Below are 16,411 nucleotides of genomic sequence, written 5' to 3'. Positions count from 1 at the left end.
CTGTAGAAGCTGGGTCCTGAGATGGACTCCATGCTTCTCCAGAAGCAGGTGAAGAAGCTGAGGCTCTGCTATTAAGTAGGAACGAGAATCCAGAAGCTCTGTGCTACGCTGCCTACTAGCCAATAAGAACGCCCCAAGACTGGGGGCGCAAGCAGGAAGGGGACAGTTGGGGCGCCTGCGGAATCCGCTGCGAGCCCGGAACCCTCCATTTGGGAGCCCGGGAGCGGGGGACGATCCAGAACTGAGCCACGCGCAGGCGCAAGGCATGCCGGGAACAGCGAGCCCGCCACGGAGGGTCTTCGGGCAGTTCCGCATGGCAGGCGCCGGGGACGTGCGGTCTCGATGGGGTTGGGGACGGGCCTGCGCGTTCACTGGAAGGGGGAACCGGGTGCCCGTACTTCACCGGAAATGCTTCCTAAAAGGTTACATGCTCGCCGTAAGGTCGGCAAGGTCCCCCGCTGGCCCGCAATGTCATGAGGAGCACTTCCCGTCGGGAAGGGCGGGCGGGCGGACGTGCTTCGGTGGCCGGAAGTGACGCGCCGTCGGCGCAGGGCTCTCCGGGAAATGTGGTCCCTCCGGGCACCCCAGGGCGGTGGCTGCAAATTCTACGGACCCGGTGGCCGGTTGGGCCTGGGATGGCTGGGCCCGGCGGCTCGGCAGCCCCGATCGGGGCCGGGGCGTTGGCAGGTGGCGCGCGATCTAAGGTAGCGCCCAGCGTAGACTTTGACCACAGCTGCTCAGACAGCGTCGAGTATCTGACGCTCAACTTCGGGCCCTTCGAAACAGTGCATCGCTGGCGGCGCCTCCCGCCCTGCGACGAGTTCGTTGGTGCTCGGTACGGCGGAGTTTACGAGATCCTGAGGGCCGAGGGGGATCGGGCGGGGTCCCAGGGGAGAGTCCAGGGGCGAGGCCAGGGCTTGATGACCTGGGATGGGATCTGGTAACAGTAGCTAGGGGGTGTCCGGGACGGTGTTCAGGGCAGGACAGGGAATTTCTAGGGAGTCCTAGGCTGGATGACCCCAGCAGGTTACTAGAGCTGTTGTGTTTACGGGGTCCTTGGGTTGGGGTCCCAGGTGCTGTGCGGTGGGTGGGGTGTCCAGAGGTTCTATGTGCAGGGTCCTTTGGGTGGTGGTGGATTTAGGGTTCTTGGTAGCTCTTGGCAGTTGAGAGGTGTTATCTAACTTCTGTTGCAGCCCGGGTGCTTAATGCCATTCCTTGGTTACCCCCAGGAGAGTCGTGGCCTTACCACCTTCCACCTCCTTTTTCTTTCCAGGCGCAGTAAGCACACAGTGGTGGCCTATAAAGATGCCATCTATGTATTTGGTGGAGACAACGGGTGAGTGAGTCTGAGCATCAGGGTGTTTAGACCAGGAAGGGAGAAGCATTGTAGTCAGGGACTGGGCCTGGGCAGCTCCACTACTGTCCTTCCAGATGTTACCTAATCACTCTAAGCCTCAGTTTCTTCATCTGTGAGGTTCCCTGCCCTCACCTCCCAGATCATGTGGAGGATTAAATGAGATCCTGCATTCAAGACCCTCAGCACGATATCCAGTGGGTAGCACATGCTTGGCACATGGAAATGTCCCTCCTGTTCTAAGTGAGTAGACACAACCTTGAAAAAAACACAGCCAGCTCTCCTGCCACTGCCAGCCCTGCCAGACAATTTTCTCCCCCTGCAATTCCCTCTGGGGTTCATCTACATGCACAATTTGAACCCAAAGTTATGGACGACACAGTTTTATTTATTTCCTGAGTTTTTTTTTTTACTTTTTGTAAGGATTTTCCCATGTTTCTTAAAATTCCTGGTAAACAACCTTCCTGGCAACCCCCTGATGTTCTGTTGATGTGCGTACTTCCATTCACATGAACTGTCCCCAGTTATGTTGTAGCTTGTTTCTCTGTGCTGAAGGTGGAGTGTCTGTGTATGACCAGTCGTGTCCATGAGTCCTAGCCCTGCTTGTCAGCCCCATGACGTGGCCTGATGCCCAAGAAGGGCTGGCCTTTTATTGGCACTATAACCTTGGTCCTGCAGGACTCCCTGGGGGAGCTGACTTGGGCTGGTGGGTAGTCAGGACCCTCCTAGGACCTGCAGACTGAGCAGAAGGGCCTTCTTGGGCATGCTCCTCCGGCTTCCAGCCTGTTTCCCCAACAGTCTCTTTCCCCAAGAGCAGCTGGAGGGATCCAATTGCAAATGCAAGTCAGAGCGTGTTCCTCCTCAGCTCATAACCCTGTGATATCTCCCTACCACTCTGACTAAAAGCCCATGTCTTCCTGATAGTTGGTAAGGCCCTACATACTTGTGCCCCTACTCTTTCTTGCTGCAGTGGGTCACAGTGGCCGCCTTGCTACATTTGGATTCTGTCAAGCACCCTCCAGCTCAGGCCCTTGCACTGGCTGTTCCCTCATCCCACACTTCCCACCCCTGTTCTGATGCTCCTTGTGAGCAAGGCTTTCCCTGATGACCTGGACAAACTGGTGATCATCCCCTCCCTCCCCTCCCGTGCCTCTTGTCATCTCTATTTGTCCTTGAAGCAGACAGATGTTGGCTATTATCTGTCTCCTCCATCAAGGCAAGGCCTGTATTCCTTTCACCGCTGTAACCCGGCATCCAGACAACTCAATACATGTCTGTGAAATGATGAATGAAATATGGAAGAGTCATCTACCCACAGACATTTACTGGAGCTTTAATGAGAATCCCCCAAACCAGAATAGACTTTGGTGTCCAGCACTGGGCAGTGGGTGGGAAACGGGGGACCTCTGTTCTGAATAATTTTCTGCAGCAGGTAGTTAGTATGACAACCATGTAGCAACAGCAGAAACATTTTTGAAATGTGACACTAAAAAACAGGATACAGTTTGTCTCTTTCTAGTTGCAACTTTGTAAAGACTGAGTACAAAGATGGCCTCCTGGAGCATGGGGGAGAGGGTGAATGAGGAAAGGGAGGAATTAGTCACACCACTATTTTTCAAGCCGCGTGGCCGCAGGCAAAGTCTTTTATCTCTTCTGTGCAATGGAGGTGGCCAGTGCACCACCTGGTGTGGGGTGCGACCGGCACAGGCCTGGCAGGAGGGAGTGCTAAGCTCTGTTGGTTTGCCCTTCTTCCGTCATAAAGACAAGGGCTGGACGGTAACATGTTGGTTGTGTTAGGTGGTGGATTTGTTTTCCTTTTTATTGTGTCATTAATGTTGTTACATTGGTTTTGCAATAAAGAGGTGGCAGGAAGATCAGAGAAGCAAAGGGGCATTGGCTGAGGTGCTGGCAAGCGTCTGCATTATGGTGACGCAGCCTCAGAGGAGGGTGAGACGTACGAGTGGGGATTATGGAGGTCAGGTTGAGGTGTGAGTGGTGACTCTGGCCTTTGGGCCATTTCATGCCCTCACATCAGCCACTGGGTGGGCTCCTGAGGACCAGGGTCATGCTTTGGTCCTGACCCCAGACAGGCTGACTGTGCCTGTATGGCAGCCCCAGTGCTCAAATCAGCTGGGGAGCCTCCTTTGTGGTCACCACTCTTGTCCCTTGGGCATTAACCCATTGCCTGGCCCTGTCCGGGTCTCAGGGGTCAGCTACCTAGCCAAAAACAGCCCCCCAGCCTCCCCGACTGCATGCAGGGCCCATCTCTGGGCTCCTGGCAGGGCAACGCCCTACAGAACAGACCCAGCCAACGCCACCCTCTCTCTGGCTGCCTTTCAGGAAGACAATGCTCAACGACCTCCTGCGGTTCGACGTGAAGGACTGTTCCTGGTGCAGGTAGGCAGACTTCTGTGCTCCAGGGCTCTGCCCTTCCTGCCAGAGAACAGTAGCGCTGTTCTGGGTCCTGGCTGCCGGCAGAATCATGCTCGGCAGTGACGCTCATCGTGGAAAGCTAGAGAGAAGTTTCTAACAGGAGATAATCACAGCCCTGGGATGCCACTCCCAGAGCCACTCTGTTTTCCTCCATCTCCTGGGTTTCTTTTCCAGTCCACAGCTGCAGTTGATTATTCTGAATCCTGTTAATTAAGGGGGTCTGTTTGGTGAAGTTGTAGGTCTCCAAATTCTGCCCCAAAAGAGCTCTTCAGTCACCAGACCATCTCCCGGGCCAGGGGCTGCTGTGGGATTTGACACGGGGCCACGATGCTTCCAGGATCTGTGCTCATACAGAGTGCTGCCCAGGGGCTGGCAAGAGTGGCTCCTGTCTGACTCCCTGCCACATGGGGCCCATCCTCTGCCAGGAAATCCCACACAGGCAGTGGGCAGCATGTAAGGCCTGGCCTCCCTCTTACAGATGCCCTCCCCAGCTGTGTGGCCTTGGGCAACACACCTGCCTTTTCTGGGCACTGCATATTTGTGCCTATTTGTAGCAGCCCTGGGAGCAGCTCACAGTTGAGGGGGAGAAATGGATCCCAAGATTAAGAGATAAAGGGTTTCCCCCTGACCTCTGCCAGCTGCTCTCATAGGAGCACAGACCAACAGAGCCCCTTGTGGCACCACATTGCTCTGTGTGTGACCGCCAGTCTCCAGCAGCCCTCTGTGGTAGGGTCTCATAGCCCCCTTTGAAAAAAAAAGGATTTCAGGGCTGAAGAGATCAAGTGACTGCCCAGGACTCTCAGCCGCTGAGCCTGGCAAGCAGGGAAGCTCTGTTTTGCACTGCCACCCACTGCCCAGGAGCACCTGCTGGCACTGGGATAGCAGCAGAAGTTTATATATTGATTCCCTCACACTTGATTTTATAGTACAGGTAATAGTTACAGATAAATTTTAAAAATCATTCTGAAGGCTTTACAATTCTTTGTCAGAAATTGCTTAGGTATAAAACGAGGAAACACAAAAAACAAACAAAAAATGCTGGCCAGTTGGCTCAGTTGGCTAGAATGCAGTGTTGAGAATACCAAGGTCAAGGGTTCAGACCCCCTTAAGCAGCCAGCTGCCAAAAAAAAAAAAAAAAAAAAAGCTGGGAAAAGGGGCAGCCCCAGGTAATCAGTGTAATGAGCTTTTTAATTCAATAAATAGAATATATGGCCCCCAGGCCACGGAATACTGTGTAGCTGCTGAGAACATGGGTTTCAATCCTGGAGTGACCTGAAGACCTAGTCACATCTTACTGTTTCGTTGAAAAAGCAAATTACAAAGTATCTACCACATGATTCCATTTTAAATAAAAGTTTCATGGAGAGTTGTGGACAGTGGTTTTTTGGCAGTCGGATTACATGAGGTTTAGTGCTTGTTTTTTTTTTTTTCTTATTGGTTACTTTTTAAATGTTTCTATAATGAGACAGGTATGACCTTTGAAATACAAAAGTAAAAGGAAACATGGGAGTGGCAGGGGTTGCCCTGTGGGGATGTGGCTGCATGGCTGACCCCTGCTGACACTCACCACCCTGTGCCCGCCCCAGGGCCTTCACCACTGGGACGCCGCCAGCCCCACGTTACCACCACTCAGCTGTTGTCTATGGGAGCAGCATGTTTGTCTTTGGTAAGTAGCCTCTCACCTGCTAAGTACTGTGCCGTCTCCTGGGCCCACAGATGCCCTGTTCTCCTGCCGAGCCTCAGACTCATCGGTCTTTACATGTGCTGTGCTTGGCAGGTGCTCTCTGTCCAGCCCTCGGCTTTGTCTGCCAGAGTCCTCTGAATTCCTGCGCTGGGTCGGGGCCCCTTTCTCTAACCTTCCTGAGCTCATGGAGTTAGGTTGTCTGCCTCTAGTGTCTGGGTGGGGACAGAGAACAGCATCCTGCTCATCTCTGTCCCCAGAAGCCAGCTCAGAGGCAGGCAGGCAGTTGGTGCTTGGGGTGGGGGGAGTGGGAAGGGGTTTGGAGAAGGGGTCCTGGTTTATGCATTTTGAATGGGGCCAGATTCTGCCCCGCTTCCAGGGCTTTGAAGACTTAAATACTGCCTTTGGTTATCTCTGTTGAGTGTTCACAGTCAGTTACAGATCTAACTCCTTGTCTACTCTTCCCCGCTCTCATTACTGCACTTGGCCAGTCTGAAAAAAAAGATACTGCCTTTGGGTATGACAGTTTCTCACTCTCTTTCCCCAGGGGGCTATACTGGGGACATTTATTCCAATTCTAACTTGAAGAATAAAAACGACCTCTTTGAATACAAGTTTGCAACTGGTCAGTGGACGGAGTGGAAAATTGAAGGACGGTGAGAGACTTTGCTGAAACCTTTGAGACTAGTCTGGGCCCGGGGTAGCAGCAGGCCTGGGATCTGCCCCCTGTTCCATGACAGATAAGGAGCCTAAGACTTGGAGAGGCCTGAGGGCATACAGCAGGCTGGTGTCTGGGAGTTGGTACAAACTCCCAGCTGTCCACAGCTGCTCCCAACCTTACATCCTTCCTTTCTAAAGAGACCAGGAGGCACTGCTGACAGGTGCTTCTCTGGTCCTGCTCTGCAAGTGCTCCCTTTGATATTTTGGTGGCAACTGGGAGAGGGTCTTTGCCTGTGTGGATATCTGAATTCCGCACCCAGCTGCTGCCGTACCTTACTAGTTTAGCCTCTGGTGCTGTTGCTTATTCCCGGTGTCCCAGCTGAGGCCCTTGGAGCCCCAAGGCACATGTGGCCATGGCAGCCCGGCTGTGGCCCCTGCCTCATGGGTTGGCCTCACTTGCCTCCTCCCTCGTGCACCAGGTTGCCTGTCGCTAGGTCAGCCCATGGGGCCACCGTGTACAGTGACAAGCTGTGGATCTTTGCTGGCTATGATGGCAATGCCAGGTAGGTGGTGGCCCGGCCCATGCACCCTGCCTCCGAGTGTGCTGAGGGGCAGAGCAGGCCTTCCTGGCATTTGAGGGCTCAGGCTGGGAAGGGTGGGCCTGATGGACTTTGAGCACCACTCGGTTTGGGGGTTTCTTGGGAGGGGTGTGGGGGGAAGAGGAAGCTGGACAGATGGATGTAAGGGCCACTGATCTGAGCCCTCACCTGACCTTGTGGCCCCTTGAGTTTCCCAGATGTGGGTACTCAGGCCCACAGCCAGGAGTGACTCTGAGGGGCTGAGTGAGCGAGTGGGTGGTGGGCAGCGTCAGGGCTCAGACCCTGGATTCTTGCCTGTCACAGGCATTTTCCTCCTTGTTTTAGAAATATTTAAATACTAAACATATATTAATAAAATATATAAATATTAAATAATAAAAATATGAAAATATGAAAAAATATGAATATTAAATATAACATATACTAAATATGCTATATTTTTCCAATTGCAAAAGTGTCACATGCTCATTCCCCAGAACTTAAGCATTACAGAAACTGAACAGTGGTGGTGGTAGTTTCTGTGATATCTTTGGTCCTCTCCTGACCCTGGACAGTTGAGTGAGGGGCAGGCCCTGCCACATGGCCCCAGATGTCATGCATGAGGCTCCTCATCCCTGTGTGGGCTGAGCAGGGCTGGCATGGCAGGGATTTGGTGCAGCACCTGCCTCCCCCTGGACCCCCAGCCACTCCCACCTCATTGCCTCATCATAGACCCCTAACCTGTGTGGCAGGTTGTTCTTCCCTGGAGCCATCCCTCCTGGGCAGGCCCAGGCCCACCCTGATAACCAGACCCAAGGGGTCCTGACCCCTTTGTTCTAATGCAGGTTGAATGACATGTGGACGATTGGCCTCCAGGATCGGGAGCTCACATGCTGGGAGGAGGTGAGGGGTGCGGGGAGCCGAGGAGGGGTGGGGGGAGGTCGGGGGTGCAGGAAGCCAGAGTGGGGTGGGCCAGAGGCTGCTTTCTCCCCCTTGCCAAAGCCCAGCCTCGACTGCAGCCTGGCTCTTTTCCCTGACCTGCCTAGCCCTGATAACCAATTCCAGTGGCGCTGCACGGTGACTAAAGACTCCGTGCTTTGGCTGAGCAGAGCACTGTGCGTGCAGGATGTGACTTGGTCTTATTCATCCTCATTTAATCAGAGTGAGGGAAGCTGTCCAATGTCCTGCTAGGGGCCTTTCCCCTTTGACTTTTTTTCCCTTTAAAAACATGGTTTTAGCCCCTGATGATTTAACCCTGATAATCTTAGGCCCAGCTCTTCAAAACTGGGCCCATTTACATGGGTGAGATGGGGCTATAAGCTGTTCTCCAAAATATCCATTTGTGAACCCTCACAGAAGAAGTTTCAAGAATAAAAGTCCCAGCTCAGCAATCTTAAGTGCATAGAAGTATGAGCCCAGGTTGTGTGAGGGCCCCAGGCTGAGCTCCCCTCCCCACTTCAGGTGGCCCAGAGTGGTGAGATCCCACCATCTTGCTGCAACTTCCCTGTGGCTGTGTGCCGGGACAAGATGTTTGTGTTCTCAGGACAGAGTGGAGCCAAGATAACCAACAACCTCTTCCAGTTTGAATTCAAGGACAAGACGTGAGTGCCCTGGTGGGGGGGCATGGTCATTGCCCATGCCTACGTCTGGTAGCTATGGCAGCCTGTCCTTTAGAGCCATCGCATACAGCAGGAGCCTACAGCAGGAGCAGGGGTGTGTAGTGCCCCTGGCAGGCCCCTTGGGGCATGGGTGCAGCTCAGCAAAATAGGGCCTTGTCTTCTATGAGAGTGAAGGATGCCCCCTGCCCTGCAAATAGCTTGTTCAGGGCCACAGATGACACATATGGCCAGCATAGTTCTCATATGATGTCAGAAGACTGGAGGGGGAGGTGTGTAGGCCCTGAGCACTTCTGGCCTCTGGCTCTGGGAGCAAATACAGGAGAGGGAACAAGGAGTTTCAGCTGCAGGCCAAGGGGGTTTGGGAGGGAACTTGGGAACTGCTGTGGAGACCAGGAGTGGGTCGGAGGAAGGCCAGGGCACCCCAGGCAAAGGGAACTCTGTTGAGTGAGGGTCAGCGTGGAGCAAGATGGCATGGCTCTGCTGGGCCAGGATCTGTTCTGGTTCTCCCGCTAGCTTAACAGAGGGGATTTTCTGGTGGAAGTTGTAGGGAAACCCTTGGAAGGAGAAAGTATTGTAGGAGCAGCATCAGGATGTGGGGTCTGGGCATTCCCCACCATGGGGACTTGGCTTTGGGGATTGTCCAACTGGGCAGTGTGAGCACAGTGACCTGCCATTGCACATGTCTGTCTGTAACTCCACTCCCCAGAGAGTGGGACTACCCTGCAGATCAGATGCCAGCCCTCCTCCCTGTCACTGTGGCCTGCTCTATGGCAGGGGGAGAAGGAGGCTAAGGCAGGACCTCATGGTGGGCTGCGTGAAGCCAGGCAGGGCTGGTGCCAGAGCTAAGTGGAGCAAGGGATGCTGGACACACGTGCTCTGGACCTCTCAGTACCCTGGGCTGGTCACCACAGGGACTGCAGGGGGATGTCCCAGTAGGGGCCTGCTGTGGAGAGGCCTCGGGGAGAACAGGGTCCCTGCCCCAGCACTGGTTCACTGCCATGTGCCCTCAGGTGGACACGAATTCCCACTGAGCACCTGCTCCGGGGTTCCCCACCACCCCCACAGCGGCGCTACGGACACACCATGGTGGCCTTTGACCGCCACCTATATGTGTTTGGGGGTGCAGCCGACAATACACTGCCTAACGAGTTGCATTGCTATGATGTGGACTTCCAGACCTGGGAGGTCGTCCAGCCCAGCTCAGACAGCGAAGTGAGTGCTGCCAGGGGCGAGGAAGGGGGTCCTGGGGGTCCCGACCTGCTCCTACCCTCTCCCCAGCTCCTCACAGCCTCAGGGGGCTCCCAGGGCTTCAGACAGCCACCAAGAGCAAGGTCAGGATGCCATGGCCCTCTGCCCTGGATACCTGCCCCTCTAGCCCGTTCTTTATCCTGCAGCCTTCAGGCTTTTAACATTCCAGATTGCCTTGTGTCTGCACTGGGCTGCTGTGCTGCAGACCTCCTCCCAGTCTGGCCCAGCCACGCAACGAGCACCCTCCCCTGCGGCTCCTCCCTCCTCCTAGACCCACAGCCTTCTTGGGCAGGGTTGGCAGAAGACCTTTGGGCCACCTGCCTGACCCTTGCTGACTGGTCACGTGTCTGAACGTTTTTCCCCACCAGGTTGGTGGGGCTGAGGTGCCCGAGCGAGTGTCTGCCTCTGAGGAGGCACCCACCCTGACTGCCGAGGAGCGGGGCGGCTTCAAGAAGTCCCGAGATGTGTTCGGCCTGGACTTTGGCACCACCTCAGCCAAGCAGCCTGCCCAGCTGGCCTCAGAGGTAAGGGCCAGGGACTGTCATTAAGACTCCATCACCCTGTGAAGCAGGCCCTGTGATTAGCCCCTCACACAGATGAAGAGTCTGAGGCCCAAAGAAGTACTTGCTCAGGGTTGCAGAGCAAAGGAGGCACAGGGCCAGGAGCCCACACCCTGCTGGCCTGCCCGTGGGGGCCCTGCTTCAGGCTCTGTCCTCTGGGGTCGGTGCAGAATAATGCACTGAGTGCTCTGTCTATGCCGTGGGTCCGCACAGCCAGACCTATCCCATGTACCTGCACAGCCCCTGCTCCTGTTGTGCCTGCGACTGCACTGGGAGCCCTCTGCCCTCGGGGACTGTGCTCTCTGGCGCCCACTTCACGGCCATGCAGTGCCGTGTTCTTGCCCACAGCCTGGCCACAGCCAGCCGCACTGTTGGAGACTCTGCCCCGCGACCCCCATCCCACCCTGCCAACTTGTTGCCCCCTTCCCAGCTGCCCAGCGGGAGGCTCTTCCATGCGGCTGCTGTCATCTCAGATGCCATGTACATCTTCGGGGGCACGGTGGACAACAACATCCGAAGTGGGGAGATGTACAGGTTCCAGGTGTGGGGCTCATGGACCTGCAGGGCTAGCTGTGGACGGGTCCCCATCGATAGGAAACAGGCCCAGTGGGTAATGGCCGGGCTTGTCCAAGTGTGCCTGTTTCTGGGGCTGAGACTGGTGGGATGGAAGCCTTTCTGAGCAGTCCGGCAGTTGGGGTGGGAGACCTGAGGTTGAGGGCAAACTGAGATGACACTAGGAGTGAGGGAACCTCAGTGCAGGTGGGGCAGGGCGTGGTGGTATGGGGGCACACAGCAGAGCCAGTGGAGGGAGCCAGGCTGAGCTGGGCTTAGCACTGTGGCCTCAAGGGCCCCCACAGCCGGGGAGAGTGGAACCAAGGCTGAGAATGGCTTCTCTTGGCTGTCCCTTCCCAGACCCAGAGGCGCAGGTGGCCATGGTGCGGGTCCATGGAAATGGTGGGGTCAGGGACAACTTCCTGGGGGAGATCAGGGTGTGCTGATGGGTCATGAGTATGTGGGTCCAGGCACAGAGTGAGACGTCACAGTCCTGCTGAAGCCTGGTGCCCAGTGCAGGTGAGAGTAGTAGCAGGAACCCCTCTCCTGGTGTGGGGCCTCTAGAGAGTTGCAGATGCCAAAGCCTATAGCGAGCAGTACCTTCGGGGTGGGCAGGCACTTCCTCTTCCCCTCATTGGCTCACCTGCTTCCTGGGCCCCAAGGGTCAGCATGACTGGTGGGAGCCTCAGGGTCAGCTTGCATGGTCACCCTGGGCCTGCCCTGCCATCCATCCTCAATGTTTGGCAACACTGGGGTCTCCTTCTGCAGTTCTCCTGTTACCCCAAGTGCACTCTGCATGAAGACTATGGGAGGCTATGGGAGAGCCGCCAGTTCTGCGACGTGGAGTTTGTGCTGGGCGAGGTGGGTGCCTGTCCTTATTCTCAACCCACCTCCTGTGCCATGGAGTAGGAGGTCTGTCCCTCAGAGGCATGGCTTACTACCCAGTGGTGCCTGCCCTGTCTGGCTGTGCCTGTCCCCAGGGCCAAAGTCCTGTGCCCTCCACTTATGCATCATTTTTTGCACAGAAGGAGGAGTGCGTTCAGGGCCATGTGGCCATTGTCACTGCACGGAGCCGCTGGCTCCGCAGGAAGATTGTGCAGGCCCGGCAGCGGCTGGCCCAGGTGAGGTGCCCTCCCTGCCCCACCCTCACCAAGCAGTTGTGTCCATTGTCAATGAGATGTCCTTTAGCTCCCTTCTTCTCCCCCAGAAGCTGGAAGAGGAGGCAGCCCTGGCTCCCAGGGAGGCCCCGAGTGCAGCTGTGGGTGGGGCCCGGCTGCCCCTGTTGCGCGTGGCCATCCGGGAGGCTGAGGCCCGGCCCTTTGAGGTGCTCATGCAGTTCCTCTACACTGACAAGATCAAATACCCGCGGAAAGGTCTGTCTGGAGTGGGAGTGCAGGGGGAACAGGTTGGGGTTGGAGCAGCAGAGCTAGGAGGTGGGTGTTGCTAGCCCTGCTTTACAGATGGGCCCCTTGAGGCTTAGAGGCTCTGTTACCCCTGATCACCTGTGGCCACAGCAGCCACCGTGTGGCGGAGCCACCGTCTGAGGTCTTGCAAGGCCTTGTTCCCACCTGGCAGCCCCCACCCATATTCATCCTAGGAGGGAGCCCTGGGCCCTGTCCCCCAGCTCTCCCCTCCTGGGGTCCCGAGGCTCAGGTGCTCTGGGTGCAGGCCATGTGGAAGACGTGCTTCTCATCATGGACGTGTACAAGTTGGCGCTGAGCTTCCAGCTGTGTCGCCTGGAGCAGCTGTGCCGCCAGTACATCGAGGCCTCGGTGGACTTGCAGAACGTGCTGGTGGTGTGTGAGAGCGCTGCCAGGCTGCAGCTGGGCCAGCTCAAGGTGCGGGCTGGGGTCACCGCTGCTGGCTGAGCCCTCCTGGGCTAGGTGGGGTGTGCCAGGCCACAGCCCCTACCCTGCCCACCTCTGCCAGTCCCTTGCTCAGCCTGTGGCCCTGGCCTGACCCCGCCTGCCTGCCCGTGCCTGTCTGTCCCAGGAGCACTGCCTGAACTTCGTGGTGAAGGAGTCCCACTTCAACCAGGTGATCATGATGAAGGAGTTTGAGCACCTCTCGTCCCCACTGATTGTGGAGATTGTGCGGCGGAAGCAGCAGCCGCCCCCTCGCACCTCCTCAGACCAGCCTGTGGACATCGGTAGGGAGCCCTGGTCCCCCTTCCCTGGGGATGGGAGGGTTGGTGTTCATCTTGGGTAGGAAACCTGGGAGCCATGGAGAGGACCTGCCAGGGCCTCGGGGCCCAGGTGGGTGCTGTGGGACCCCGGAGTGCTCTTCCAAGTGCAGGGACAGACAGGGGCAGCCAGGCTTCCTCACAGGAAGAACCCCCCCCAAACTGCTGTGCTTTTCATGGGCTGTTTTTGGGGATGGACACAGGGTATCTCTTTTTGGCTAGGATGTCAGGTCTGATGGCTCAGGGTCCCAGTGGTGAGTTGCTGGGCATCTTTTAGGCAAGTGAGGGGTGAGAACAGCGCACAGATCTAATGTGCTCCCATTGCTTCCTTTTTCCCACCTAGTCTGGGAAGGGACATCACAGGCTCCTTTGTTCCCCCAACTCTCCCTGGGGTCTGTGCTGACCTTGGCTGCTGGCTCTTGGAGACACCAGAGGCCACGCAGCGGGCCTGGTTGGGGCTCCAGCAGGCAGGAAGGAGGAAGGCAGTGGGCTGGGTCTTGGAAGCTCAGACGTCGGGGGCTGTAGTGCTTGAGTTGGCCCAGGGGGCTGAGGAGAGAAGAAAATGGGCTGGTGACCCGTCGCTGCAGGGCCAGAGTGAGGCTTCAGGCCCAGGGCAGCTTCGTTCAGGGCAGCAATGTGGACAGATGTGTGGGAGGTGGTGCCTGTGGAGTCCCAAGGCCGCAATCTGAAGCGGCCCTTTGCTAGGATCTGCTCTTGGCATGGGGGCGCTTGCTCAGGGTCCCTCCACACCCCAGGCACATCTCTAATCCAAGACATGAAGGCGTACCTGGAGGGGGCGGGCACAGAGTTCTGCGACATCACATTGCTCCTGGATGGGAACCCGCGGCCGGCCCACAAGGCCATCTTGGCCGCTCGCTCCAGGTAGGTTTGGGGCCCAGATAGGAAGGCAGGGTGGGGCCCAGGTACTGGCTTCCTTCCGCTGAGCACTGGGTGTCTGCCACCCCATCTGCAGCTACTTTGAGGCCATGTTCAGGTCCTTCATGCCTGAAGATGGGCAAGTGAACATCTCCATCGGGGAGATGGTGCCCAGCCGCCAGGCCTTCGAGTCCATGCTGCGCTACATCTACTATGGGGAGGTCAACATGCCGCCCGAGGACTCGCTGCATCCTCACACCCTGGGGGTGCTCCCAGTCACTGCTGAAGGGTCCTAACACCCACCTCGGGTGGCTTTGAGGCCCAACCACCCTGTCTTGGCCAGATGATCTTGGTCTGGGCCTAACTTAGGAGGATGTGTTGGGCCTGGTGCTGGGCCTGGTGCCCTCCAAGGGTTCTTTGGAGCAGTTGGGCAGCTGGCAGGAAGGGGATTGCAGCTAGGAGGGACAGGTGGGTTCTTGATCCTCGCAACCACCAGGAGGATGGGGTCAGTCATCGCTCTGTGTGACAGGTGACCATACAGATTCCTTGTATGTCACTTCCGACACGGGCTGTGAGGATGCTCTTCGGAGGCCTGTGAGGCTGTGGAACAGCTCTGCAAAGGTGCATTTGGGTGTTTTTCTGGGGAGAGGATTCGTGGTTTTCTTTGGATCTTGAATGGGGTCTCCGACCCCCCAAGTGGTTCAGAATGCATTTAGAGAGCAAGCCAGTGTGCGGTGGGCCTGGGGCTACAGTGGGGAGGGCAGCCAGGTGGGAGGACAGGCGTCCTTTTGGCAGCAGCTCCTTAACCAGCCTCCAGCTACCTGTTTGCGGCCCCCTACTACTATGGCTTCTACAACAACCGGCTGCAAGCGTACTGCAAGCAGAACCTGGAGATGAATGTGACGGTGCAGAATGTGCTGCAGGTAGCTGCCCTGGCACCTGCAGCCACTCCCCCAAAGGGTGGGTACAGTGGGGCCATGTCTCAGCATCCCTGCTTTTGCAGATCCTGGAGGCAGCCGACAAGACACAGGCGCTGGACATGAAACGACACTGTCTGCACATCATCGTGCACCAGTTCACCAAGGTCAGGCCCACTGGCTCAGCACTCACTGTCCCAGCCTTCTCCTTCAGGAGCCACCCAAGGCAGTGTTGGGCTGGGCGGGGATGGGGTGCCTGGGGTTTGGTCATGTTCTGCAGTAGCAGGCCCTGGGTATGGGTTAAGCAGAGCGGCCCCCCACTAGCCACTGTTCACCCCATTCTTGGAGCCAGCCTGAGCCCTGAGCACTTGGACCCCCAGAGGACTCTGCCACCCACCCTGGCCATCACATGAATTGGTTCCATCTCATTCTGGCCTTTTGGCCACCTCCACAGGTCTCCAAGCTGCCCACGCTGCGGTCCTTGAGCCAGCAGCTACTGCTTGACATCATCGACTCTCTGGCCTCCCACATCTCCGACAAGCAGTGCGCAGAGCTGGGTGCTGCCGACATATGAGGGCCCCACAGACTGCCTACCTGCCTGCCTGCCCACTGCAGACTGTACTGGCCATGCCTGTGCCTGTGGTAGAGTGGCTGCACCTCCTGAGCCAAGGACTAGAGCGCCGAGGGCCTCTGAAAGGAGTTGAGGGGGCATAGAGGGCGCCATTTCACTGAGGACGCCAGTCCCACAGGAAGCAAATGGTGCAGCAGATCCCCTCCCTGGCCGGCAGCCTCTCCTGGTGTGGAGGTATGGGTGGCAGGCCAGGGCTCAAAGATGGAGACCCTGCAGGAGGAGGCAGGGGGCCTGGCCACCCTCTAGCAGTATGGAGAGACTTGGAAGCATGGCCAGGGCATGGGCTTTGGGAGGCTCAGCCTTGCCCCTGTGGCCTGGGCGTGTTGTGGATCCAGGCACTGGGTCACGTTGCTGGAGGCCCTTCCGTCCTGGGGGGGAAGCTTGGCAGAATTGCTGCAGCACCAGGGAGTCCGCTGGGCTGCACACTGCTCCCACCCCATCCTCCACCCACCCAGAGCTGCTGAGTGGAGACCAGTGATAGGCAGGTCTGGTCTGACTCTGAAGATGAATTTTGGCGTGAAAGGCCCCGAGGTCAGCTTCCAGCCCACAGGTCAGCCATGCTGGGCTGGGCCTGGCTTTCAGAGGGGCCACAGGATTCCAGCCCACCTGTGTGCACATCAGGGTTCAGGGCTGGGCCAGGAAGAAGTCAGTGGAGGTGTCCCCAGTTCCCTTCCCTGTGTCTCTCACTACGTATTTATTCTGTCATAGATATGCCTCCATTAAAGCCACAGCAGTGCTACCAACTACACAGGACTCACTGGCCCAGTCTCCACCGCCAGCCTCTGGTTCTCGGCTCTCTCACAGCAGACCCATAGACATGGATTCAGCCAATCTTTCCTATTTCTCCATCCATGTTGTCAATAACTCCCTGCCTCCCCCGATCTGGGGCCACCCAGTCACATGGGAGAGAAGGGCTTTGGAAGGCATCCAGACTGGGCCCTCACCTCCCAAGAGGAACCCTGGGTGGCCTGGGGTGAATGTTTCTGGCCCATCCTCTCTGCCTTGCTCCTGCATTGCACTGTTGGCTCCTGTGAAAGAGATGCCGTCTGGGCTGGGAGCTGAGGACAGGCTGGCACATCCTCTCATCACTCTAGAGAAGGCCCTGTGTGAGTCCATACTG

At 57.0% G+C, this 16,411-nt stretch overlaps 1 protein-coding gene across 4 annotated transcripts; it reads left to right on the top strand.

The window, feature by feature from the left end:
• Window positions 1-579: 579 nt before the first annotated feature.
• On the top strand, window positions 580-16,037 carry LZTR1 (leucine zipper like post translational regulator 1). Of its 4 annotated transcripts, none has more exons than XM_063086043.1 (21): window positions 580-835; window positions 1,274-1,336; window positions 3,695-3,751; window positions 5,374-5,453; window positions 6,016-6,124; window positions 6,608-6,691; window positions 7,552-7,609; window positions 8,168-8,307; window positions 9,336-9,537; window positions 9,942-10,097; window positions 10,564-10,674; window positions 11,454-11,546; window positions 11,711-11,806; window positions 11,896-12,058; window positions 12,354-12,523; window positions 12,678-12,834; window positions 13,623-13,749; window positions 13,841-13,990; window positions 14,561-14,666; window positions 14,747-14,827; window positions 15,115-16,037. In XM_063086043.1, exons 1-21 carry the CDS (start codon window positions 636-638, stop codon window positions 15,232-15,234), a joined length of 2,523 nt encoding a protein of 840 aa, XP_062942113.1. In that variant the 5' UTR covers window positions 580-635; the 3' UTR covers window positions 15,235-16,037. The 4 variants fall into 4 exon arrangements, with proteins under 4 accessions (XP_062942113.1, XP_062942114.1, XP_062942111.1 ...); XM_063086044.1 differs by having other exon boundaries at window positions 11,893-12,058; window positions 12,723-12,834; XM_063086041.1 differs by having other exon boundaries at window positions 11,893-12,058.
• Window positions 16,038-16,411: the final 374 nt, after the last annotated feature.

This window comes from Cynocephalus volans, chromosome 2, assembly GCF_027409185.1.
Source record: "Cynocephalus volans isolate mCynVol1 chromosome 2, mCynVol1.pri, whole genome shotgun sequence".
Classification (NCBI taxonomy): Eukaryota; Metazoa; Chordata; class Mammalia; order Dermoptera; family Cynocephalidae; genus Cynocephalus; species Cynocephalus volans.
This window is presented reverse-complemented; position numbering and strand designations above follow the sequence as displayed.

Coding starts and splice junctions, on each gene's coding strand:
- LZTR1 (XM_063086041.1), top strand. CDS start 636: ATGGCTGGGCCCGGCGGCTCGGCAGCCCCGATCGGGGCCGGGGCGTTG. Junction 6,692..7,551: donor GGCTATGATGGCAATGCCAG/GTAGGTGGTGGC, acceptor GTTCTAATGCAG/GTTGAATGACATGTGGACGA. Junction 10,098..10,563: donor CTGCCCAGCTGGCCTCAGAG/GTAAGGGCCAGG, acceptor CCCCCTTCCCAG/CTGCCCAGCGGGAGGCTCTT.